Raw genomic sequence first — 27679 nt, forward strand, 5'->3', positions numbered from 1 at the left:
AAGGAAAAAGAGGAAACACAGTGGAAGAATACGTACTTAAATTTAAAGGATGAGGCACAAGAAGAAATAGATATAATTTGTCTACAGATACAGTCAGTGTGGCATTAAAATGTCTCTAATGAAAAAAAAACCCTGTCAGATTCTGGAGTTGGCTTTGGAATGCCTTTCCTACTTCCAGTAGGATTAATTGGGGTTAAATGTCTGTGCTGTTTCTAAGATGGACACTTGATTAGTTTATGAGTGTAGTTATTATCATATTAAGATTATTTTTAATTGTATTATGACATGACTGTCTCCAGTGGCAAGGAAGCAGACCTGATGACTCGAGACGTCTGTGTTTCTGCTGTTGACCTAATTTTCACTGGAAGCAATTTAATATAGATTACAGAATAACTTGAGTTTGGAAAGAAAAGGAGAAGTAGGGTTGGCTTTTTCCAGATAAAAAGGTTTCTCTGGAAAATAATTTGACTTGCTGTAGCTCCAACAGTACCTTTGGCCTAAGAGTGGTTTGATACCATTGCTGTATAAGGATAATAATGGTAATTGGCACTGAGATAGACAATCCTTGCTCTACTGTAATGGCTATTTTTTCTAGGTTATTAGACTTTAAATTGTGAACTATTAATTTTTTCCAAGTTTTAAAAAACCTGCTATTAACTTTTATATTAATAATTTTTAATTTGCTTATGTCTATTTAATGCTTTCTACATAACTATTTTTGAGATTTATTTCACTCAGCTTGGGCTTTCTATGATTAAATAATGAATCCAAACTTGTTAAACCGTGTTTTTGACCCTCCACTTATTTTCCTTCTGCCCACCAGTGTCGATTTTCAAATATGTTTGCTAGTATTATCTCTTTGGGTAGTCAAACATAAGAAGATAAGTTTCCTGCTTGCTTTCTTGGTGCCACTGGCCAATTATCAAATATTATTTCCTTCTTTTACAGTTCAATATTATTTATCTGAAGTTACACGCTAGCAATTTGCCAGAAAATGGTGGAATCTCTTCAGTACCAAAATGGAAGTTAAATAATTTGCAGGCATCAGATTCCAAAACTCAAAGCTTGTTTTGTCTGCAATTTCATCTTGGATTGAATACCCCATCCCTGGAAGTGGTTCTTTTGAAAGGACCTTCAGATCACCTAGCTCCAACCCCCTGCCATGGACAGGGACAACTTCCACTAGACCAGGTTGATCAAGGCCCTGTCCAACCTGGCCTTGAACACTACCAGGGATGGGGCATTCAAAACTTCCATGAGCAGCCTGTTCGAGGGCTGCATCACCTTCACTGCAAAAAACTTCTTCCCTATATCCAACCTGAACTTCCCCTCTTTCAGTCTGAACCTATCACTCCTTGTCCTATCACTACAGTCCCTGATGAAGGGTCCCTCTCCAGCATGCTTGTAGGCCCACTTCAGATACTGGAAGCTGCTCTGAGGTCTCTATATAACAAGTCTGTTTAGAAATTTGTTTTCTCTTAATCTGACAGTGATTGTTCATTATCTCTTAAGAAATCTTTTGAGAGTTTTGTCAACCTTCTGGAAATCTAAGCAAGCAAACTTAGAAATGAGCCATTGGAAATTTCCTACTCAAATTGCACATTATCAACTTATTATCCAAGATACACTACACACAAATCATAATAACAACATGCAGTCGTAATGGTAATATAATAAGGAAAAGAGTTCTGATGGGTATTACTCACTGTGGGAATTATTCACCAAGTCTTTCCCCCACTATTTGCATCATCTTAGGGGAAGCTATACCACTTGGGAGTGTTTTAAATGTTGTTACAACGCTCTTAAAAGCAATGAAATATGCTTTGATTTCACATTAGAAATTCTTTCTGAGTTTCTACATTGTAGATAGAATTATTTTCATTTTTTAATAATAGCAGAGTTTGGGTTAATATAAAATCTCATTTGAAATGGTGTTTGCCTCTCAGCCTGATTGCAGTATAGTAGCAAGGTAGGTGAAAATTAAACCTGTTATTTCAAGGCCAGGTTGGACGGGGCTTGGAAGAATCTGGTCTAGTGGAAGGTGTCCTTGCTTGTTAGGGGCTTGGAACTGGATGAGCTTTAAGGTCCCTTCTAACCCAAACCATCCTATGAATCTATGATTCAGCTGCAGAGGTGTAGAGTGTTATTATATAAATTAATAAAATTGTGCTTTGAAAAGAAGGTCATACTAACCAAACTTAAATATAGAAACTGCTGAAATTTATGATGCTTTAGAAAATGCTGAGTTCAAAACCAAACACCTTTGCTGAAAGAAAGCTCTATATGAAAGAGTAGCAGTATAAAGAAAGCTGAGACAGTAATTAGGCATAGGCACAACAGAATTTCAAGTAATGCATTGATGGGATTGTATTCCATAGCTAGGTTGGCTTATTTGAAGTACTTTTTACAAGTCCACACAGCAGAACGTGGTACATGTTGGAGATACCCAAGTATGTCTGAAGGTAGTAAAGCTGCATATCTGCAGGGCAGCCCTGTGCAGATACACTAACTTGGATCTTGAGTCATCAGCCTGGCACAGTCTTAACCTGGTTACAACTGGCTCTGAGCAAGAGTCATGCACTGGAGCTTGACACATCAGTTGCTCCTGATCATGGAGACAGTGAGTTCCTGCAACTTGGGTTTAGAGGTCTTATAGAATCATAGAATGGTTTGGGTTGGGAGGGACCTTTTTCTGTGTATGGGGTTGTTTTCCATAGCCTTTAGAAGTAATTTAACACAAGTGTTTTTCTCATAGATTGGATTAATAGTACATCTCTTAATTATGATTATTTATTCTTATTACTATTTTATTGCTACACATTTTTTCTTCCATTTCTTTATTTTTGAAGGCAGATGATGCGTTTTCACTTCATTAATATTCAACTGACACTGTTAAGAAGTGGTGTAATCACCTATTACCTACAAGGCTGAAGGCAGATAGTAAGGCACGTTTTCCCTATTGCTTAGAATAATGTTCTGTTAGTTCATAACAGTTTTTAAGACTGTGGCTTACTCAAATATATTCTAATCAGCTTTCTGAAGAAATCTTTTTTTTTTCTGGGGCCTCAGCATTTCATATTAAGTTTATTGCTATATTCGAGTCAATTCTTGATGTTCTCATCACAATTAGGAATTAGTTGGCTTTTACTTCTGATGCTACAATAATGCTCACAGTACAGTTATTAGTATAAATACTTAGATTTTAGTTTTAATGACAGGTCCAGGTTCCTTTTCCTACATCTACAACCATATTATTTGCAAGGAACTTTTGCAGTTGGAAAATTATGGATTGGTATATGTTCAGTGTTTCTGTATGGTGTATGTGCTATATTGATGCTTTTCTGGTGGTTACAGAAAAGGAAACATCTTATGGTACAAGTCCCTTCACTGTCTTCTGTGAGTCATAAATGAAAGGAAAGGATATATGTCATTAGTTTTTAATTGCCACTGCATTAAACTATTAGTTTAATAGTGATGTGGTGTTTGTTTTTCACATGCTGAGTTCTCTTCAATATCAGATTTTATCTGATGTTGTGATATTAACCGCATTTCCATGTAAGTAAATGTAATGTTTGCCTTTTTGGTTGAGCTTCATGTTCTGTGTTGGCTTAACTTAGATTATCAAACTTTTAAAAGATGGTTATGACTTTAAAAAACCTTTAATGCCTACTTGTGCAATGTATTCCTTGCTGTATATAAGGGGTGGAAGTTTCCACTTTCTGATTTCAAGGTTTTTGCTACGAGTATCTTGCCTACTCTGAATGCTCTGTGCTGTCCTTGCCTCACCCTTCTTTATAATCATATATTTCCTTCAGGTTCTCCCTGTCTTCCTTTTGCATTTCAACTCAGTCCTAGTCTTGCTCCTTTAAAAGCACTATTTCCATTATTAGCTGGAAGCTGTTAGATCTCAGCTTTACAGAAAGAATTGAAGTTTTCAAGTGCTGCTAGCACTAAGTACCATTTATTCTTTCTTAATACTTCCATCAGCTAAAAAGAAGTAAAGCTCATCTTTAAAAATCTTGATTTAGTTACCAAGTGCCATGCTGAATAAAATGCTTGTGCTGGAACTTAACAGGAATAATGTGCCCAGGCACTAGTATTATTTCATTTGTTATACAAGAGAGTGTCTTGCTTCATCCCCAGAGAGGCAGCAGTAGGGATATCTGGACAGTTTCTGATGGTGAATAGGCAGAGAGCAGAGGAGACTGGGCAGTAAAATCAAGGCAGTGATGGTCACAAAGGGAATTATGAGATTCAATAAGGCTCAGTGCTGGGTCCTGCACTTGAGTCACAACAGCACCATGCAATACTCCAGGCTTTAGGAAGGGTGGCTGGAAAGCTGCTGGGTAGAAAAAGACCTGGGGATGCTGATTGACAGAGTTGAACATGAGCAGCTTGTGCCCATGTGGGGAAGAAGGCCAATGGCATCCTGGCCTGTATCAGCACTAGTGTGACCAGGGCAGTGATCATCCCCCTGTACTGGACACTGATGAGGCTGCACCTTGAATCCTGTGTTCAGTTCTGAGCCCCTCACTGTAGGTGAGTCATTGAGTTGCTGGAGTGGGGCCAGTGAGGGACAACGGAGCTGGTGAAAGTCCTGGAGCACAAGTGTGATGAGGAATGACTGAGGAACTGAGAGAGAGTTTAGTCTGGAGAAGAGAAGGCTCAGGGAGGACCTTATTGTGTTCTACACCTACCTGAAAGGAGAATGGAGTGAGGTCAGGGTCAGTCTTTTCTCCCAAGTAAAAAGTGATAGAACAAGTGGAAACGGCTGTGAGCTGCACCACGGGAGGTTTAGGTTGGATATTTGGATAAATTTCTTCCCCAGAGGGTGCTCAGACCCAGGGCAGTGGTGGAGTCACTGTCCCTGGAGGTGTTTAAAAGATGTGTAGATGTGGCACTTAAGGACGTGGGTTAGTGGTGGACTTGCAGTGGTGGGTTAACTGTTAGACTTAGAGTCATTTAGGCTGGAATAGACCTTACAAGACTGAGTCCATGATTGGAGGGAGGGGAATGTCTTCTGTTCATAAGAATGATAACTCTTCCACATGGAGAGCAGAGTAAGACTGGGGAGCAGGAGTTGAAGCAGAAGGATGTAGTGTGAAGGCAAAATTATAACGATGCAATCGGGATGATACTGAAGGGGTGCTCTGCTCTGTCCTCCCTACCAGTACAGGTGACCTCTGTATTTTTGTACCACACACTGCTGTTTTTCTTACATTGTGCTGATTGCGCTCAGCAGTCTGTCTTGGTGTTTTGGTTTCCTTTTTAGTGGTTACAGGTCCCTGCTCTTTAAGAACAGCTTGGTAATAAAGAAGAAAAGGCGGGGAGTATTGAGGCGGTTGCTGCACACGTTTTACAAACTATTTCTCCTGAGCATTTCAATACCCAGTAACTAAGACATGGAGTTTTTACCTAACAGTGTTAGTTTGTGTATACTTTCTGGGAAAAATACAAGTGCAAAACCTCTCTTTAATTACTGTGTTTTCCCAATTCTAGGAGAAACAATGCGAATTGCCTCCTCGGAGTTTGCTGATGACCCCTGCTCCTCCGTGAAACGGGGCACCATGGTGCGGGCTGCCCGTGCTTTGCTTTCTGCTGTCACCCGTTTGCTCATCCTGGCTGATATGGCTGATGTCATGAGGCTTCTGTCACATCTGAAAATCGTATGTATTTTTAATGCCCTCTATCAGTTTTGAGTAGTTTGTGTGTAGAAAAATAAGGAACAAACCAGTAATGGATAGCAGTGTTCATATTTCGCACTGTATTTCAAAGGTTTTAATTACAGTGCTGATAAAGAGGTAGGAGATTACACAGTTCTACATTAGTCTCATTGATTTTCTAATTTTGCAGAAGTTAATATTAGGAGACTTGAAGTAAAAAAGTACTGGACTAGTACTGTTGTTAAGCAGCTTTATTCCGGGAAGAGATGCATTTACTTAACTCACAGCTTATCCCCAGTGTCTCAGTACTTGTAGAGTATTGCTATCTTGTGGCTGAGTTTAGGTACTACAGTTCCATTTTTGCTGCATGATTTCTGGATGCTTCAAAAGATAGAATCTTTAATTTGGAATGAGATGGCATTAGAAGTGTGTAATCAGTTATCAAAGATGAAAAATAGAATAAAGAGGAATTAAAGATAGCCAGATAGTTTGGTGTGGATTTGTATTCACTTTTGGGTGCCACCATTCATGGTTTTCTTATACAGGAGTATTAAAAGACTTTGCAGTTGAAACTGCAATTATTTATAGGTTTTTTGATAGTTATTGGACTATTTTACTTTTATTGCATAAGCAAATTAACAAAGTGAAATAAGCTGTGTGGTTCAGTTGATACGCTGGAGGGAAGGGATGCCATCCCAGAGGGACCTTGACACCCTTGTGAGGTGGGCTGATGCCAACCTGATGAAGTTTAACCATGCCAAGTGCAAGGTCCTACACCTGGGTCGGAGCAATCCCAGGCACAGCTACAGGTTGGGCAGAGAAGAGATTCAGAGCAGCCCTGTGGAGAAGGACTTGAGGGTGTTGGTCGATGAGAAAATGAACATGAGCCAGCTTCAGTGTGCGCTCGCAGCCCAGAAAGCAACCGTATCCTGGGCTGCATCAGAAGGAGCGTGACCAGCAGGTCGAAGGAGGTGATCCTGCCCCTCTCCTCTGCTCTCGTGAGACCTCACTTGGAGCAGTGTGTGCAGTTCTGGTGTCCTCAACATCAAAAGGACATGGAACTGTTGGAACAAGTCCAGAGGAGGCCACGAGGATGATCAGAGGACTGGAGCACCTCCTGTATGGAGACAGGCTGAGAAAGTTGGGGCTGTTCAGCGTGGAGAAGAGAAGGCTGCGTGGAGACCTCAGAGCAGCCTTCCAGTATCTGAAGGGGGCCTACAAGGATGCTGGGGATGGACTCTTCGTCAGGGACTGTAGTGACAGGACAAGGGGTAACGGGTTCAAACTGAAACAGGGGAAGTTTAGATTGGATCTATGGAAGAAATTCTTTACTGTGAGGGTGATGAGACACCGGAACGAGTTGCTCAGGGACCTTGTGAATGCTCCATCCTTGGCGGTGTTCAAGGCCAGGTTGGATGAGACCTTGGGTGACATGGTTTAGTGTGAGGTGTCCCTGCCCATGGCAGGGGGTTGGAACTGGATGATCTTAAGGTCCTTTCCAATAGTAACTATTTTATGATTCTATGATTCTGTGATTCTAGAATAAAACCAAATTTTGCAAAAAATCATATACAAAATATTAAAAGTCTGCAGAGTGCATGTGTGAGGTCAGCAGAAGAGATGGAGAGTTATTCCCTTGTAATATCTGTCCCAAAAGTATTTTATTGTTTTTTAATGTCTTTTTCACAGTGTCACTGTACAATGATGATATAGTCTAGAAAAGCAATGAGAATCCTTCAACTTGCAAGCTGTGCAGATAACCTAAATGGTTTGAAAACAGTTTCCATAATGAAAAAGGCAGGTTTTTCAACAGAGATTCTAGTGAGCTCTGCTCTAATGAACAAAGTGCTGCTCTTGTAGTTGTCAGCATGTGCCTCTTATTTTGTGCAGTGCAAGCATTGTCTCTCTCAAGTATGCTTTTAATTTTCCCCACTACAACACTCTGTGCAACTGTAATTCAAAGTCTTTTGCTGGGGAGGCACTTTAATATTATAAACAAGAGCTTTTTCCTAACACTATGATTGAATTTTATTTCAAGCTATTTGACAAGCAATGAGAAATATTGTTCTCATATCTGAGATTTCTTCCTTCTGCTGCAGCAGTGTATTACATTATGTAAAACACAAGTATCCAATACTATTCTGTGAGTGGGTGTATTTACTTACACAGTTTGCACCCTAGATTTGCAATGGTAGTGTACGGCAGCGTGGTTTGTAATCTCTGTAACATTTATCAGATGTTATTGTGAATTCTGTTTCTAAGAAGTCAGTCATCTCTGGTTGTTTTCAAGAAAATTCAACTTAAGAACTTTAAATTTGATTTTTTTTCCCCCAGGTTAAAAAGTGTAATTTATTTCTAAGGGTTGACAGTGTAAATGTTTTTATCTTACCATTTTATAAGGCAAACTAGTTACAGATTTTTATTACTAGGGGAAAAAATTATTTACATTTTGCAAAATTAATGAAAACACAGCTCTTATATTGACATATTGAAGGTAGCATTCAAAGCCTGGTGTAATTTAACCATAAAATTAATAAACTAAAATTGTTTTGCATGTCAGAGTTATGAAGCCTGATTTATATTGAAATGTAATCGGTTTTCATTGAAAGCGTGTCAAAGGCTTCATAGGAAATAGTGCATTTTAATTCATGTTTTAGAGTGAATATATGCAGATGCTTTCTGGAAGCACACTTGGTCATTTCAGCTTATCTTTTGTGTTACTAAAATAAGTAGTAGTGCTTATCGTGGTGAAGCTTGTGTAATAATCACAACATATATTAATATAGTATGTGATCAATGCTTATGCAGAAGTATGAGTCTGTTATAATCAATTACATGGTAGTTAATCAGAAGAACACATCTGTATACTTGAGTGAAGTCCCGGTGTTTTGAGGGTAGGGAATTTGCTCCAATATGAATTCATAAATTGTCGTAAAACAAGGGTTTGTGCTCATGAGCTTTCCACTACTTCTTATAACTAGTTTCTTCATTTTGTCATTTCATGGGCTTGAGCCCGGGCTGACACAACAGAGTGCGATCAGCGTCTTTTGAAATCTGATTATCAAAGTGGAATCTGTAGCAATTTTACTTAATAGGAAGCTGGCTTACAAAAACAAGTTCTAGGTTTGTCATGCCTGTGCTCAATATTGCAAATATATTAAAGATGGAAGTTTCAGGTAAAGTCAGTGCTGCTTGATATGTGTCGTGGTTTAAGCCCAGGCCGTAAATTAGAACCACGCAGTCTACTGCCCCCCCCCCACTCCCCAGAGGGATGGGGAGGAGAATCGAAAGAATGTAACTCCCACGGGTTGAGATAAGAACAGTCCAGTAACTCAGGTATAACACAAATCACTACTGCTGCCACCAATAATAATAATGATAAGAGAAATAACAAGGGAAGAAAATATGATACCGCTCGCCGGAAAAAGAGCCCGACCGAAAAGAGGACGTGCCCTTCCGGGTAGCTCCCAGTTACATCCCCGGGCATGACGTGCTGTGGTATGGAATACCTCTTTGGCTAGTTTGGGTCAGGCGTCCTGTCCCTGCTTCCTCCCGGCCCCTCCTCCTCCCTGGCAGAGCATGAGACTCACAAAGTCTTTGGTCAGTCTAAACATCACTGTTATCAGCTTTGTTCCGAGGCTGAAAGTCAAAAACACAGTGCTGCAACAGCTACTAAAAAGGAGAAAAACTGACTGCTACTGCTGAACCCAGGACAGTATCCACCCCTTATTCCATACCATTCACGTCATGCTCAGATCCCACATTTTCCATATACCCTCACTCTCATTTCAGTGCACTGTTATCTTAGTGCACGGACCAATTCCTATAAAGCTACTGAGTCCGTTCGGTTCATGATGTTGGGCTCCATCTCTTGTAACAGTCTTTCAGGGCAGGAGAGGCTGTGTGCAGTGTTGGATCGTTGTCTGCTGATGCTGATCATTCCTTCACTGTAGAACTCATCCGGTTCTATCAAAGTTCATTCTCTGTTGGGATGATGGTCGGAGGGAAGTCAGGGCCAGTCGCTGGTGCCCTGCAGACTTCTAGTTGATGGCTATAGCAGGCAACAGCATACAATTGAGTTCATTGTCTGTTTTCCCCTAAAATCAAATCCCCTTGAGGTACGCATCGGACTTCCCCATCTTCCCGCATTACCCACCAAGTATATCCAGGTCCCTGAGCAAAAGCAATCCCACGAGTGGGTTTGCCTTTACCTGAAGCAGGAATAACCCAGACTGTCTTCCCCAGCAAATTCTTCACGTGCACCACAGGAACTTTGTCCCCCTCTACAATATGTAAAAGTTCCGACTGGGCTGGGCCAGCCCTGTTGGCAGATCCTCTGGTGTTGACCAACCAGGTGGCCTTTGGTAAGTGTGTATCCCAATGCTTGAAAGTTCCCCCGCCCATTGCTCTCAGTGTAGTTTTTAACAGCCCATTATACCGTTCGATTTTCCCAGAGGCTGGTGCATGGTAGGGGATGTGATATACCCACTCAATGCCATGCTCTTTGGCCCAAGTGTCTATAAGGTTATTCCGGAAATGAGTCCCATTGTCTGATTCAATTCTTTCTGGGGTGCCATGTCGCCACAAAATCTGGTTCTCAAGGCCCAGGATAGTGTTCCGGGCAGTGGCGTGGGGCACAGCGTATGTTTCCAGCCATCCGGTGGTTGCTTCCACCGTGGTAAGCACATGGCGCTTGCCGTGGCGGGTTGGTGGGAGTGTGATATAATCAATCTGCCAGGCCTCCCCATATTTGTACTTCAGCCATCGTCCTCCATACCAAAGAGGCTTTAACCGTTTGGCTTGTTTAATTGCAGCACATGTTTCACACTCATGAATAACCTGGGCAATAGTGTCCATTGTTAAGTCCACCCCTCGATCACGGGCCCATCTGTATGTTGCATCTCTGCCCTGATGGCCTGAAGTGTCATGGGCCCACCGAGCCAAAAATAATTCACCTTTATGTTGCCAATCTAAGTCCATCTGAGCCACTTCAATCTTAGCAGCTTTATCCACTTGTTGGTTGTTCTGGTGTTCCTCAGTGGCCCGACTCTTGGGTACATGGGCGTCTACATGGCGTACCTTCACCACCAGGTTCTGCACCCGGGCAGCGATATCTTGCCACAGTGCAGCAGCCCAGATGGGTTTACCTCTGCGTTGCCAGTTGCTCTGCTTCCATTGCTGCAACCACCCCCACAGGGCATTTGCCACCATCCATGAGTCAGTATAGAGATAAAGTACTGGCCACTTTTCTCGTTCAGCAATGTCCAAGGCCAGCTGGATGGCTTTCACCTCGGCAAACTGACTCGATTCACCCTCCCCTTCAGCAGTTTCTGCAACTTGTCTTTGAGGACTCCATACAGCTGCCTTCCATCTCCGATGCTTTCCCACAATACGGCAGGACCCATCAGTAAACAAGGCATACTGCTTTTCACTTTCTGACAGTTTATTATATGGTGGGGCCTCTTCAGCACGCATCACCTCCTCCTCTGGTGACATTCCAAAATCTTTGCCCTCTGGCCAGTCCATGATGACTTCTAGAATGCCTGGACGACTGGGATTTCCTATTCGAGCTCGTTGTGTAATTAGTGCAGCCCATTTACTCCATGTCGCATCGGTTGCATGATGTGTAGAGGAGACCCTGCCTTTGAACATCCAGCCCAGAACGGGCAACCGGGGTGCCAGGAGGAGCTGTGCTTCAGTGCCAATCACCTCCGAAGCAGCTCGAACCCCTTCATAGGCTGCCAGTATCTCTTTCTCAGTTGGGGTATAGCTGGCCTCAGATCCTTTGTATCCCCGACTCCAAAAGCCGAGGGGTCGACCTCGAGTCTCCCCTGGAGCTTTCTGCCAGAGGCTCCAGGTAGGACCATTCTCCCCGGCTGCGGTGTACAGTACATTTTTTACATCTGGCCCGTTCCGGACTGGTCCAAGGGCTACTGCATGAACTATCTCACGTTTAATTTGCTCAAAGGCTTGTTGTTGCTCAGGGCCCCATTTAAAATCGTTCTTCTTCCGGGTCACATGATAGAGAGGGCTTACAATCGAACTGTAATTTGGGATGTGCATTCTCCAGAACCCCACAGCACCCAAGAAAGCTTGTGTTTCTTTCTTATTAGTTGGTGGAGACATTGCTGTTATTTTGTTGATCACATCTGTAGGGATCTGGCGACGTCCATCTTGCCATTTTATTCCCAAAAACTGAATCTCCTGTGCAGGTCCCTTGACCTTACTCCGTTTTATGGCAAAACCAGCTTTCAGCAGGATTTGGATTATTTCCCTCCCTTTCTCAAAGACTTCTTCAGCTGTATCACCCCACACAATAATGTCATCAATGTATTGCAGGTGTTCTGGAGCTTGCCCCTGTTCCAGTGCATTCTGGATCAGTCCATGGCAAATGGTAGGGCTGTGTTTCCACCCCTGGGGCAGTCGGTTCCAAGTGTACTGGACGCCCCTCCAAGTAAAAGCAAACTGTGGCCTACACTCTGCTGCCAAAGGAATTGAGAAGAATGCATTGGCAATATCAATCGTGGCATACCACTTGGCTGCCTTTGACTCCAGTTCATACTGAAGGTCTAGCATGTCCGGTACAGCAGCACTCAATGGTGGTGTGACTTCATTCAGGCCACGATAGTCTACTGTTAGTCTCCACTCTCCGTTAGACTTTCGCACTGGCCATATGGGGCTATTAAAGGGTGAGCGGGTCCTGCTGATCACTCCCTGACTCTCCAGACTGCGGATCAGCTTATGGATGGGAATCAGGGAGTCTCGATTGGTGCGATATTGCCGCCGGTGCACTGTTGCGGTCGCGATTGGCACTTGTTGTTCTTCGACCTTCAGCAACCCCACAACAGAAGGATCCTCTGAGAGACCAGGCAAGGTGGACAGCTGCTCATTTTCCTCAGTCTCCAAAGCAGCAATACCAAAAGCCCATCGGTACCCTTTTGGGTCTTTGAAGTACCCTCTCCTGAGGTAATCTATGCCGAGGATGCATGGAGCCTCTGGACCAGTCACAATGGGGTGCTTTTGCCATTTCCTTCCAGTCAGGCTGATCTCAGCCTCCAGTACAGTCAACTCTTGGGAACCTCCTGTCACTCCAGAGATATAGATGGGTTCCACCCCTTGACAGCTTGACGGCATCAGGGTACACTGTGCACCGGTATCTACGAGAGCTTTATACTTCTGTGGGACTGATGTGCCAGGCCATCTGACCCACACAGTCCAGTAAATCCGATTATCCCCTACCTCCACCTGGCTGGAGGCAGGGTCCCTCTAACAGTCATCACAACGTTGGACACCTAAGTCGTATTGAAAGGGATTATTCTTCGTTATCATAGGAGCTGGAGTAAAATCAGCTCTTCCACTCCATCTGGGAACCTGCTCACCAGAGACTGAAGCCGCAGCTCTCATGGGATGATTAGTCTTGACCCTTGTTCCTATTTTCAATTCATGCACCCGTTCCTCCAAAGCTGAAGTAGGTTTTCCATCCCACTTCGTCATGTCTTCTCCATGATCCCGCAGGTAAAACCATAGGGTGGCCCGTGGTGTTTGCCTTCTATATCTTCTGTCTCGAACAATAGGACGTCTTTTGTTAACAGCTGAGACCTGTGTTGGTACACGTGAGGAGCTGGATAAATCAGATAGATCGTCCCTCAATTGTTTGACATCCTGGGACAGTTTTTCCACAGCTGAGATGATGGAAGGGGTGAGATTGTCTTCGAACTCTCGGAGTTTATGAATCATTTCATCCACTGTTGGTGTTACTATGTCACCCCAGGTTACTGTTGCCAATGAATGGGCATATGATGACGGTGCATTCCGTGTAAGTTTTCGCCACATGGGTCGTGTACATTCGACTTCATCTGGGTCTATGGGTATATCTCCGTTATTCGGTTTGATGTGATAAATCATCTCTACGATGGCTGATTCCCTCAGAGACTGGATGCCTTTGTCTAAAGTAGTCCACTTGGCCGAACGACTCGTAACATCGTCCTTGTATGGAAATCTTTCTTTCACAGCTGCCAAGAGCCGCCTCCAAAGACTGAGGGACTTTTTCTCTCTTGCAATTGCTTTGTCAATTCCCCCTTCTCTAGCAAGTGATCCCAGCTGCTTGGCTTCCGTACCTCCTAGTTCGTGACCATCGGCCCCATTGTCCCAGCATCGCAGCAACCAGGTGATGATGTGCTCCCCTGGTTGACGGGTAAAATCTTTTCGCATATTCCGTAGCTCGGTTGAGGTCCGAGGTCGAGAAGTCACCTCTTCTTCTTCTTCGTCATGTGATGATGACTCCTGACCAGATGCTGTCCTGAGTGGTGAATACATTGTTTCTTCATCTCGCTTCACCCTTCTTGCCTCTTTTTTGCTTTTTCTCTTGCGTAGAGGGGCAATCGATATTGGTACGAATTGGTCCTCTGGTTTAGCTGCAGTCATCACTGTGGTTTGAGTAGCAACAGTACTTGTTGCTGGGGGTGGTGTAGCTGCTGTGGTTGGAGCTGGGGTAGCTTCGCTGTCTGTTGCAGTTGAAGTTTGAGTAGCGGCTGTACTTGTCGCTGGCGGTGGTGTAGCTGCTGTGCTCGGAGCTGGAGTAGCTGCGCTGTCTGTTGCTTCGCCCTCAGATCCAGGGACATTTTTTCCCTTTTGAAGGTGCTGGATAGTGTTGAACAAGGCCCGGTAAGCATAGGCCAAGCCCCAGCACGTTGACATGATTTGTCCCCCTCTGGTATGACCAGGATGACAGCACACCTCATTTAAGTGTTTTACTAATTCTTCTGGATTTTGCAGTTGTTCGGTGGTGAAATTCCAAAACACTGGAGGGGCCCACTGACCTAGATACTTGCCCATACTATCCCACACACCTTGCCACTCATGGTTGTCCAGCCTCGGGGAAAATCTCTCGGTCCCCCTATTTTGTCGTCTAACCCCAGACAAGACCCAAACCCGACTCTGCTTAACTCTTGAGATCAGACGTAATGGTTGTGAACAAAACACACTATGTATGCGTGCCAACATGGTGACCCCCATCACAATCAGCAAACAGGTCTCAACAATATTAAAAGGCCACTCAAAAATTTCAAAACTCTCAAACGATGCTGTAAATGGTCTGGGAGGGGCACTGGGAGGGTAAAAGAATGTCTCCTTCATAGGTTGACCACCCAGGAAGGAGAAAAAAGATGTATAGTTGCTAAGCATTTGTATTATATACCTCCCAAAGTATAAAGGTGGTGACCACACTGGGAACACAAGCCAGATCAGTTTCATGATCAATCCTTCTATTGTATTACAAGTCATTGCTACAAAATACGACGAGACAACAACCTTAGCCCAAGCCCCACACTTGAAAAACACCAACACAGCAAATACCGGCTCTAAGTAACCTACGGCATATTGAGACTGTGAGATCAAAAACAACAACTTTGAGAGCCAATAAATCAGCATTGTGACGAGTGACTATTAATCTAAAACACTGAATGCTTATCACAAATACGATTAGACACACTCCGGTCAGATCTGTCGTTATCTCAACCCTTCGTGCCCCACGTTGGGCGCCAAAAAGAACTGTCGTGGTTTAAGCCCAGGCCGTAAATTAGAACCACGCAGTCTACTGCCCCCCCCCCACCTCCCCAGAGGGATGGGGAGGAGAATCGAAAGAATGTAACTCCCACGGGTTGAGATAAGAACAGTCCAGTAACTCAGGTATAACACAAATCACTACTGCTGCCACCAATAATAATAATGATAAGAGAAATAACAAGGGAAGAAAATATGATACCGCTCGCCGGAAAAAGAGCCCGACCGAAAAGAGGACGTGCCCTTCCGGGTAGCTCCCAGTTACATCCCCGGGCATGACGTGCTGTGGTATGGAATACCTCTTTGGCTAGTTTGGGTCAGGCGTCCTGTCCCTGCTTCCTCCCGGCCCCTCCTCCTCCCTGGCAGAGCATGAGACTCACAAAGTCTTTGGTCAGTCTAAACATCACTGTTATCAGCTTTGTTCCGAGGCTGAAAGTCAAAAACACAGTGCTGCAACAGCTACTAAAAAGGAGAAAAACTGACTGCTACTGCTGAACCCAGGACAATATGAAAGCAGGATTTTCATCTTTTTGCAAGGAATGTGCTGCAAGAACAAAATAGTAAATAGAATGATGCTTTTGTAATTTGTGTTAATGCTTAATGCAGTCAGATTTTTCAGCTTTAAAAACTGATATTCTTCTTAAGAGTAAAAGAGAAGGGAATTGATTCTGAATAAGGTGTAGCTTGCAACTCTTTGGCTTGATACAAGGTTTCCAACATAACAGCTATGGATTTATGTGCTTGAATTCTACATTTTCAATAGGAATATATGGTTTTGTTACTCTACTGCCTCTTAATTTGTAGATTCGTAGTAAGTAGGTAAAAGCTCAAAATAAAACTATCTTCTCTGGCTTGTAGGAAAACACAGAGCCACACAAATGATGAAAAGGCAGGTTCTGCACATGACTTTGTCTGTTGAAACTCATTAGACACCATCTACTGCTGAATTTATGGATTCCCAGCAGCATTTGGAGAGAAAGCTGCAACCTTCTGCTCTTGCATTTCCTATCACATATAGCCATTTCTCTACAAGGAAAAAAAATGTTGTGGAAAGTCTTTGCACTTTCACATGAATTGAAGCCATAGGTTTTCTATAGAAGGATGACTAGAAGCTTTTCATTTCTCAATCTTTGCACTTGGAATTGCATTTTTATCTTGTGAGGGAGAAAAATACAACTTTGAATTCCCACCTGGTCACAGGAAAATGTCCTCTATTTGCTGTATGAAAAGAGCATTTTATCCCTTCAGATATATTTTTTCTTGCTGTACAAAAGGTAAAGTTTCACAATAGATTTGATAGATGAGCTTGGTGATATTAACTGGGGGTTTATAACTTTGCCTGTTAGCTACAGCATGACTGAGTAACTGCAGTTTGTTTTCTTTGGTAGATTCTTTCCTCAAATTTAAAGTAATCAAAAAGGGAAAACTGAGAGCTGAGAGCAAGGAAACAATAAATATATTCTGGTTTGAATCTATTGTTTCATTTATTTCACAAAGATACATTGTTTTGGATTTATCGGGGTAAATTTAAATCTTAGCAATAAGTCCAAGTTTCCTTCTTAAACATTATTCTTGTCCAGAATTAATAACTTGGCTTTGTTTCCCGAAAAACCCTGTATCACACATTAAGAACATATTAATTTATTTTTTGTTAACCCCGCAGATATTTAATTTGTATTTCATCTGAGAAGTGTGACTGGGGAAATTAATATAGTTATGCCTTTTATATTAGTTTCACATGATACCAAAGTACAGTAAATGGAAAGTAATGCAGGATGGCTATTAGCTTCTCTATTGAGAAACTTAGTTAAAGTTAGTGGGACTGTCATAAAGCCACTACAGTGATGGCCATGAAAGTTAAATTGGGTCTACATAGTAGAGAGTGTTGGGTAGAAAAGTTACAGGCTTTGACAAAGAGTACACCTGGATTAAAGTGCTAACACAGTTGATATTTTATGTTCTAGGTGGAGGAAGCACTAGAAGCAGTGAAAAATGCAACAAATGAGCAAGACTTAGCAAATCGCTTTAAAGAGTTTGGAAAAGAGATGGTAAAACTGAACTATGTTGCTGCGAGACGACAGCAGGTGAGTTCCCTTAAAATCTGTGGTTGAAAAAGTCAGTCTCGGTTCTAGAAGTCCTGTATTTTATGTCTAAGTGTGGTTTAAAATGTGCAATAAGTAATTGTTGTGTCATGGTCTATAATTTAATCCCATTGATTTTTGTGGAATGTGATGATTTTTTTCATAAATGCAATTTCTTTAAGAATATTTTCTCAGTGGCTTCAATTAATACCGGAATGAAGGGTGAAAAGGCGGGTGATTTGGGAGGTTAAGGATAGTTTTCAGTTGATTATTATTCCCATTTTATTCTAACCTATGCTGATCTGAGGTCACTATGCCAGCTGTTAAAGCATGAGCTTTCTGGTAGTGTAGTATAATTCAAGTTCAGAAAGAACAGAAATGTCCTTTGTGCTTAAAACCATTATTATTAATTTTCAGATACTTAAAAAAAGGCAAGTACTCTGCTGTCATTACTAAGGCAGATGGAAAAAAGACCAGAAAGTCACAATAACATTTATTCAATGCCTGCAATTATACAACTTTGCAATAAAGATAATTTTCTCCTCAGCACTGTTCTCTGTAAGAATCCAGACGGTGCTGTCACTGTGGAGTAACGTAAAGTCTCTCCAACTTTGGTTGTATTTGAATACAACCAGTCATTCAGGGGTGTGTTGTTGTTGTATTGCATAACACAGTGGATTTAGAAAGCTGGCCTTCCATATTCATCCATCTCTTTACAAATTTCTGTGTTACAGTAATGATAATATACTTCCGTATTGCTATTGTATTTCTTGTCTGTTATTGTATAGGCTTATCAAACAACCACCATCACCTGTGCTTCACATGCAAATGGGCCTGGATGTACTCAAGGTCAGATTGGATGGGGCTTGGAGCAACCTGGCCTAGTGGAAGCTGTCCCTGCCCATGGCAGGGGGTTGGAACTGGATGAGCTTTAAAGTCTCTTCCAACCCAAACTATCCTAGGATTCTTTTAATAAAATATAACTTTTTTTTTTTTTTTTTTTTTTAGTTAGACTGAAAGTAAATGACTTAAAAGTGCAGAATCTAGTCACTATATGAACAGTACTATCATGTGTGTTCAGATACATCCTGACTGGAATTATAGCTACAAATATGGGGAAAAAGAGAAAAATGTGCAAGCCAATGGAGGTATAGGTCCCTTAAGTTCTTATTGGAGGTGTGAAAAGAGAACAGAAAATTGTAGTTATAAACCTCTTAAAACTTTCTTCTTAAGGTGTATTTTTACAATGCCAATAAGGTTTCCTCTCTACTTATGTGTTCATACACGTTCATTTACCTTTTCTGTTTTGTAGCCTGATAATGTTTTTGGGAACTTAATTCACTCTGAAAGCTGTTGCCTGTCAATCCTGTGTGGTTTAAATTGTCAATGTGTAGAACCTTTAAATCCAGAATATCTGGGCTGCTCTTTAATTTTTGCCATAGAGCCTGTTGTGAACGTAACTATTCAGGTCTCCATATTCTCCTTAGAAGTACTGTTAGGATTACCTTGCTTAATGTTTGAAAGGCTTTCATGGGCAGTGTGATATACCCTGTAATTAAATAAATTCATGGATTAAATAATAATACAGTGTCATCTTATCCTGGTAATGTTGTACTCTATCTGATGCTTGTTGTCAGGGGAAACAAAGTGTGTCATTCAAACAAACAGTAAATGAGATGAGGAATGGAGCAAAAACATTAATAAAGGCTAAAAATAGCAAAAGACATATTAGGCTTCTAATAACTAAAAAACGTTCATCAATGTAACATTTTTATTTTTAAAAATAAAATTATAAGGTAGATCTTTTTAAAAAGGACATATAGTATATATAAAAATATGTCAAACCCCTTGTGCAATGGGATTCTTGCTCTGGCATTGCATTTACGGAATCAGCAGCCTGAATCCAGTTAATCAGGAAGAGTAATTTTGAACAGTTTATGTAAATTTTCTGTGGGTCTTTGAATAAGGGAAGCATATAGACTCTTGTCGAAGAAGATATTGTAAGCACAATGTAATAATCACAATGGACACTTTTGGGTAGGTGGGGGATTTATCATAGATTCATAGAATGGTTTGGGTTGGAAGGGACCTTAAAGGTCTTCTAGTTCCAATCCCTTGCCACGGGCAGGGCCATCTTCCACTAGAAGAGGTTGCTCCAAGCCCCGTTCAACCTGGTCTTTATCGTAGATTTTGTTATTGATTCCATCTCTGCAAAATCACTTGATGGTCTTTATGCATGGATGCTTAAGCTGCATCGGCTTATACACATTCTAACATGAGAACTTTCATTTACAACTATAACAATGGTGTGTTTTTATATAGGAACTGAAAGATCCTCACTGCAGGGATGAAATGGCTGCAGCTCGAGGTGCTTTGAAGAAGAATGCCACTATGTTGTACACTGCATCCCAAGCGTTCCTCCGTCACCCTGACGTTGCAGCCACGAGGGCCAACAGAGACTATGTCTTCAAGCAAGTACAAGAAGCAATTGCTGGTATTTCCAATGCTGCCCAGGCCACTTCACCCACTGATGAGAACAAGGGGCACACTGGCATTGGAGAGCTTGCTGCTGCATTAAATGAATTTGATGTAAGTATCAGAAGTGTACGGAAAACAAAGTGCTTCTCCATGCAATCTATTGTGCTTTTAGCTAAGTGGTTCTTAAACAGGACTCACATTTCTCTTTTCATTCAGGTCCATTTCCTCAGGCTTCAGAGGCAAAGTGCAGACATTGATTTGTGTTATTTTTAATGAGGAATAGTTGTTGCTAATGGATTTGAATTATAAGGAGTTATTTGTGCTCATATGCAGTATCTGTGGCAGAAGTCAGTCCTCTTTTGCCCTAATGTCCTTGAAAAATCTAGCTACGTGGTTCTTAACTCAAAGTCTGATTAATCTGGAAGCCTAATTCTCTGACCAAGGTCTGTGATTAGTTGAATGGCAAAATGATGTTTGTCTGGCAAGTCAAGAAGCCATGACAAAAAAATATACACAGTGATGGAGCTGAGCATCCTGGAAACATTGACATTCAAATTGGATCATGATTTCTGTTAATCAAAGATATGGAAAAAGCATCTTTCAAACACAGTTGAAAAGTTATTTCAGCTGCAGGCGAAGTGCTGCAGTCTCTGTTCCAGCAATAGCTACAGTTTTGCTCTAAGCAACTTACTAACAGCTAAGTGTCGAACTGTTACTTTCATTGCCAGTCCTGTTTTAGGGTTTTTCCCTATCTCGCACTTGAGGGCTGTTCTTTAGGAAGTAGAAGAAAAACCCACACTTAATTGCAGACAGTACGTGGAAATATTTTCCTCTTTCATTCTGACTTTGGGTAAGGGTTTGTTCCAATTATAAGGGAACGGTGTACTTCTCACTTTAATACACGCGTTACAGTACGAGCATTTGTCAAACACAATCAGGAGCTACTCAATTCTGCTGTATTTAGCACTGAAAGTGAAGCTGTAGTGCAGGTGATTCATCTCACGTTTTGTCACTGCATCTGTGGCTTACTGTCATTGGGTCTGTTTTGGAGGTAGTAGCATCAGCACGCTCACAGTAAAGAAATTTTTCCTTATATCTAACCTAAATTCCTGCTGTTTCAGTTTTAACCCATTACCCTGCAGGATCAATACCCTTTTATACCCAGTACCCCTTGGGACCCCCTAAATAGGATCCAGGATTGTATTGTATGATCAAGGGAAGCTTCAGGGTTGAGTAAGATACTGAAAAATGGCAGAGAATAAGTATACAAATAATAGCAAAAGGGAAATGGTTTAGAGGGGAAACGTAACAGCAGGAAATGTGTGGGTAGGTGTAAAAAGTGACAAGCAGAGAGTAAAACCATGCAGAACTACTGTAGGATGCAGAGGTTGACTCCATCTCCACCATACACTTTTCAAGTCAATGAAACAGCAATGCCTGCATCAACTATACAGATTTATTTCTTTTTAATAGCTATATTTCTATATATGTATTTTTCCTGTACAATTGTTGTGGGTCAAGATTTAAGGATTCTGCATAATTTTCAGGGCCTTTTCAGCTCACATGTCCCTTATTGGTAAGATCCTGCAAATAACATCCCTGTTTGGTCTGGTTACTCCGGCTTTTGTGGGGGACTTTGCGTGTTACAGACAGCAGAGGTTTGACAGACAGTAACTGACAACATGTGACTTCTCAGTCCCAAACTGATGATGCTGCTGCTGCTCTCTGGAAAAGGCTGCTGTTGAATGCAAAGAGAAGTTGTGCTTAGTGAAATTAAATTCAGTGAAGACTATGCGAGACATCTGACAGTGTCCTATTTCGTCTTTGAGAGAATATCTGTTCATCGTTTTTCTCCACCGGTAAAGTCTTTTCCACTCTGTGTGATGTTGCAGGCATCATGGATGCATATGTGAGACATATATCTATAGCATCGTGTTCTGTTCGCAACTACGTGTGGAAAACCAGCTTGTCATTTTTGAGAGTTTTCTCCTAATTTTAAATAACTGAATGAAAACTTTCTTCTTATGTCTGACTTATGAGGATGGAAAGATTGAAACAATTGTTTTATCTTTATTCTAGCAATATTTACTGTTTTGCCTCACTGCTTAGCTGTTGACTGGAATTTATTCACACCTAATTTTGCAACTGAGACAACATTCCCTAAACTCCAGGAAAGCAGAAATTAATAGCTGTGATGGTGGGATGATTGTGAATTTATCCTTATGTTTTACAAGCAAGAAAGCAGGAAAGATTACCAGACTACTGAAACTATGTCATGTGTAAAAAGACGGTGGAGAAACAAGTTTGATTTTTATACTGGTGACATATTACTTCAGCAAGGGAAAGGAAGTTTATGATTTCTAGTGAAAATAACTTCATAGTATATTTATTTTACAGTATCAGTCATATTGATTGAGATAAATGTGTTTGGTATGAATTGCATACTAAACCTTGTATTATAGGATGAGATAATTCTGTATTAAAAACAAGTTTACAGGTTTTCCTATACTATTTCACACTTCTCAGCCTTTATCATTTCAATATTCAGAATTGGCCCTCTGTGGCTTAATGCTTCAAGTATCTGCAGCACAAATCATCTGAATACTTTCTCACTCCAAACATGTAATGTAGAATAAGCAGAATAATTACTTACATTTCAGCTGTTGTGTTTAAATAGGTGTCATACTCTATACGTTGTGGTATAAATGAAAATGTATGTTGCTAACAGCAAAGTTTTGTCATTTGTTGCTCTCGGAGATAATTTATGTAGAAATGAGGAGAGTTCATTATTGTGTTTCTTGTTGGATTTGCTCTTTGAAGTTGATTGGAAAAGTAGGTATTTAATGCCTTGGGGTTTTTTCCTTCAACTTAAATGTTCCTGCTTTAATTTTAGATCATTTAAATCCAGATATTCCTAGGGGTTTTTATTTATTAGTAAAATTTGGTATATATTATGCAGTCATTAAACATTTCTGGGTTCTTACTGCAACTGAGGATGCACCATGTACCTCCCCTCAAGACGCCCAAATTTATCCAAGCTATATAGACAAGTTTGTTAAAAACTTATTGAGAACTCTAAAAATGTTCTGTTTTCACTCAGAAAATGGTAGTTTTGGTCGGATAAGATCTCAGCCAGTCTGGCTATCAAGGGACTTATGTGTTGTCACATGCTGAGTGTTGTGGGATTGATTCATATGGTATCCCCTGCGCTCTCCGCATAGCCATCATGATGTGTTCCAGAGACAGGACTTACCCATTAAACTGGGTAAAAATTAGTGTGTTCACTCTTGTGCAATGCTATGAAGGTAGATGTAACACTTTTGTGAATACAAAGATATTTACTATGCATACACCATAGCCTGATAAAAAGCAGTATTTCTGTGTCTGGGACAAGGCTTGGATTGTCTACAATAAATTATGAGTCAAGGATAAAAAGCATTAATAAAGCTCCTGACTTAGGGGAGAAAAAGGTACCTAAAAGAAAAAAGGACCAAAAAACCTTCTTTCCATTTCCAACTAATGAGATGGCTTAGTCAGCCTTGTCCTAGAATTTTGCGTGTGTGTGTGTGTGTATAATAAGTTAACAAGTTCTGGATCTATCAATGGAACAGAATGGTATTGTAGTTGTTAAAGTGTATATATAGTGCTTGCTTTTTAATACATGCTAAGCAGGCATAACCTGTACTTCATGTTATTTTAATACTCCAATTATTTGTTGCTTCTCTGTGCGTGCACACATCCATTTGCCTTTAAAGTTGCTTATCAACAATGTTGATCCATCTTAAACCGCTGTGCCTGTGTGCGTTACCCCTTTACTCTCTGATTTCAAAATCACACTGGGTCTGAGCTGAGTATGAAACCAGTTTGGATTATAAAGGATTTGATCTGATTGAGAACTGAAAGAAAAGGTTGCAATGATTTTTGGTACTTGAGGTATTTCTATGTTTGGATAGGTGCTGAGGTGTTGAAAATGTACCAATTTTTTTGTTATGAGAAGGATTTGAACAAAAACATTCCAGGCAGAATAACTCGATCTTTAACAAATTTTGGAAGGCTGTAACTGTACCATTCGGGAGATGGCTGCGTCTGATGAGAAACAATGTGTGACGGCACTGGTCACTGTCCTCCAGGCTGTAAAATAGAGTTCATACTTAATAAATGGACTATCATAGTGTATTTCTCAAAGATATTAATAATCCTTCAGGAATCTTTTTAAGAGCTAGGGAATGCAGTGCTCTTTGTATGGAGTGAAAGCAAGTAATGAGGGAGGAAAAATGCATAGACACTGAAAAGACATGATACTCGGGTACAGCAACAGCAAAGGCTGGCTTACTTTGGCAAGAAAATTAAGAGCAGTCAAAATGTGACATAAAGGTAAAGGACAGAAGAGATGCTGTATCAGTAAGTGACTGCCTGTAAAATGTTGTTGCTTTTTGGACAAATAACTTGTAGATGTTCATCCTGAGAATGGATTTTGCAGAATATTTCTGGAATTCTCAATTTCCTTGTAAATCTGTTCTTCAGAGAAGTGATTTGTGATACTGGAGATAAAAGGGCAAAATATGAGCTTCAAAATAAGAATTGAAGCTTGATTGTTTCAGTATTGAAATCATAAGAGTCTATTTCAGAACTATTGCTCATGTCCCACATAGCAATTGGAATCCGGACTTGTTGAGCTTCAGTGTCTAGGGAAGGACAGCCAATGGCTGTTGCTGTGTTGTAGCAGTTACATATTGAATTTAAATAGAAATGCTTGTGTTACTGTGCACTGGAGTAAATGTGTTGCAAATGCAGATAACTTCATATATGACTTTGAATGAAATGTAGGGTATTTTCCCTTTAGCATCTGAAGTAGCTTTTAAACTGAAATGGTGTTGAGTCAATCAATGTAAAGGCAGCCAGGCTGCATCCATATGCTTCAGAAGCTCCTTCTGTTCAATAGAAGGATTCTATTCAGTGAAAACTTCTGGCACTTTCTGCTCTCCTCAGATCTCTCATTAATAGGGAAAAATCACAGACTGGTTATCCTCCGCATATTAAGAAAATAACAAGCAACAGCACAAAGTTGTATTTTACAGTATCCGTAAAAACTTTACTTGTTTTGTAGAAAAATATCTTTGAGGATGCTGAACTGACCTTTCAAGAGAGGAAAAAGCAGTGTGTATTTTCAGGGTCCTGATGATGCTAAGGGGACAAACAAGCTTTTTCTCCTATGTTACCGCTGCACTTTCCTGCCTACTAGAACCCTTTCTGTGTGTTACTTTTCTGTGTGTTTGTTCCCTCTCTCTAGCCTCTGAATTTTCCATGCAGAATGTGAGTAGTTTCACAGCAAGAAACTCAAATTGAGTTTGCATTAAAGGTAGATTCAGATGAGATCTTAGGCAGAAGCTCTTCCCTGTGAAGGGTAGTGAGGGCCTGGAACAGGGTGCCCAGAGAAGCTGTGGCTGCTCCATCCCTGGCAGTGTTCAAGGCCAGGCTGGACACAGGGCCTTGGAGCAAGCTGCTCTAGTGGAAGGTGTCCCTTTGGAATTGGATGAGCTTTAAGGTATCCAGCCCAAACCATTCTGTGATTCTGTGCTTCTAAATTGTTTTAATTATGTTTTTAGAAATTCATTCTACTTTCAAACATAGTAGTTGGCTTTATGACATTGTTAATGCTTTTTCTGTGTTTATGTATGTGTACGGATGTGTGTATATTGTTATGGAAATGTCAGCTCCAGAGTACAAAGGAGCTCTTGAAATAATAGGATTTTTGCGTCAAATGCATAACAAAAATGTGAGCTCTGTAAATGAAACACCCTCGCTTACTGGCAGTTAGGCTCTTGCATTCAGTCACCTTTAGCAATGATGATGTGGCTGCTGCTTCTGTATTTTCTGTATAAGAGCACCATCTAGTGGGTTTCCCTATTTTTATTTATTTAGTTAGTTTTTCCCTCCTGAAATGCTCCCGTGCAGTTAAATAGCATTGTGGAAAAATGTAGCAAGCAAAAATGCTATTTGTAAGTTTAACCATAGCATATGATGGTAAGAAAAGTGGTATGCCAACACGCCAGCCGCTTCGTGTGCTTTCCTGTTAAAAGCGTGTAGCACCTACTGGTTTGTAGTAGGACAGTAACCAGTTTCTCTGCAAAGGAGAATTTATAGTGAATCCTCATCCAAACAGATTTGTTAGAGGTAGAATCCTAGAATAAGTTTGTGTTGGAAGGCAGCTTGAAGCTCATCCGGTTCCAACCCCTGCCACGGGCAGGGACACCTTCCACTGGAGCAGCTTGCTCCAAGCCCCTGTGTCCAACCTGGCCTTGAACACTGCCAGGGATGGGGCAGCCACAGCTTCTCTGGGCACCCTGGGCCAGCGCCTCAGCACCCTCACAGGGAAGAGCTTCTGCCTAAGAGCTCATCTCAATCTCCCCTCTGGCAGGTTAAAGCCATTCCCCTTGGCCTGGCCCTACAGGCCCTTGTCCAAAGCTCCTCTCAGGCTTTTTTGTTGGTCCCTTTAGGCACTGGCAGTTGCTCTCAAGTCTCCCCGAAGCCTTTTCCATGCTTATTTCATTGTAAACAATAAATATGAATACCTGAACTTAAAAAGGCCTTAAATGTTTGCCAAGTTACATATTACAGCTCAAAAATAACAGTAAATGAAATTTTACAATTCAACAACACTTGGCGCTATTATTAGTATGTTTGTTTAGCATCTCTGGGATGCTCACATAACTCAAGTATGTGTTTGTGGACACCACCAATGTGTCAGGGAAACAATATCTCTGTTTCTATTTAAAGGATAGAGATAACAGGAGGTTGAGAAGTTGGGGGCTGTTGCTATTGTGTCTGCTCTATGCTCCGTGCACTTCTACGTGAGTGTCCTGTTTGTCAAACTACTATGAATTTAATCATCGCACTGTCCCAGGAGGAAAGAAATTCCCTTATGTCTCTGAATTAGTTCTCTATTCTTTTATCACATCAGACCAGCTCACCAGAAGCTGCAGTGTGGTATCATATGGTCACATTGTTCTTATTTCTTCAAATCATAGCTCCGTAGTGTCTCTGGAACACAGCATGGTGATAGGTAGAAACATTTGATTTATCGCTAAACAAGAACTAAATACCTTGTTAGCACTTTGGGGGGCACTGACACACGTACCTAAACCAAACCATGAGCACGCTGCATTTGTTTTCAAGTAGTGCAGGCACCTCTGACAAAGAAATACATTGAACACTCTGCTTTATACAGTCTTGTCTCCCAAGTTGTTCTGAAAACTGGTTCTCTGGGTGTATTACCTGCTGCTTTTTACACTGAGGCAGTTTCTCATACTGTCGTGTGGTTGTGACATTGTTTATTTAAGATATCTATCAGTTTGATTTCTTCATGGCATTTGTCCCTGTGGTTTTGAATCCTTCTTCTGACATACTGCTTACTTTGCATGGTATTTGCCTCAAAATTTGTGTGATTCATTGTGATAAATCAGTGAGAAGTATGGTAGGGAATGGTCTCTGCCCTGCAGGTTTTGCATTCTAAATAGATGACTTGATGAAGTGTAAAAAGAGAAATAGAAGAAAGGAGGTTTCATTTGTCCAGAGTTGCACAACAGATTCATAGAATCATAGAATTCCAGCCTGGGAGGGACTTTAAGCATCATTTGGTCCAACCTTTAATACAACATTAATGTAAGAGTTAATAAAGGAAATGGAAAGCCGTGAATTCCAATCAAGTGTCTCTACTGTGCTGTGCAGCTTCCCATGGTACTTAATCCATCATCTGAGTTTACTGGGATTGTGTTGGATGTAAGTTTCCTTAAAACTGTCTTATACTTGAAAGTTATTTCTGTTCTACCTAGGATAATTCCTCCCCCTGCAGAGTTTCAGCTATGCAGTGCTATGATTGCAACAGCTCCTTTATCA

At 41.2% G+C, this 27679-nt stretch overlaps 1 protein-coding gene across 3 annotated transcripts in view; it reads left to right on the forward strand.

Annotated features, from left to right (window-relative positions):
• Positions 1–27679, forward strand: part of CTNNA2 (catenin alpha 2) — a gene marked incomplete at both ends in the record, with an annotated part of 463369 nt that overhangs the window by 70615 nt on the left and 365075 nt on the right. For all 3 annotated transcript variants that reach the window (XM_080629642.1, XM_080629643.1, XM_080629644.1), the window contains 3 exons: positions 5500–5666; positions 17189–17308; positions 19628–19894. In XM_080629642.1, coding sequence (XP_080485768.1) covers positions 5500–5666; positions 17189–17308; positions 19628–19894 — 554 coding nt within the window. The remainder of the gene's footprint in view (positions 1–5499; positions 5667–17188; positions 17309–19627; positions 19895–27679) is intronic.

This window comes from Psittacula echo (genome assembly GCF_963264785.1).
Source record: "Psittacula echo genome assembly, chromosome: 1".
Taxonomy (NCBI): domain Eukaryota; kingdom Metazoa; phylum Chordata; class Aves; order Psittaciformes; family Psittacidae; genus Psittacula; species Psittacula echo.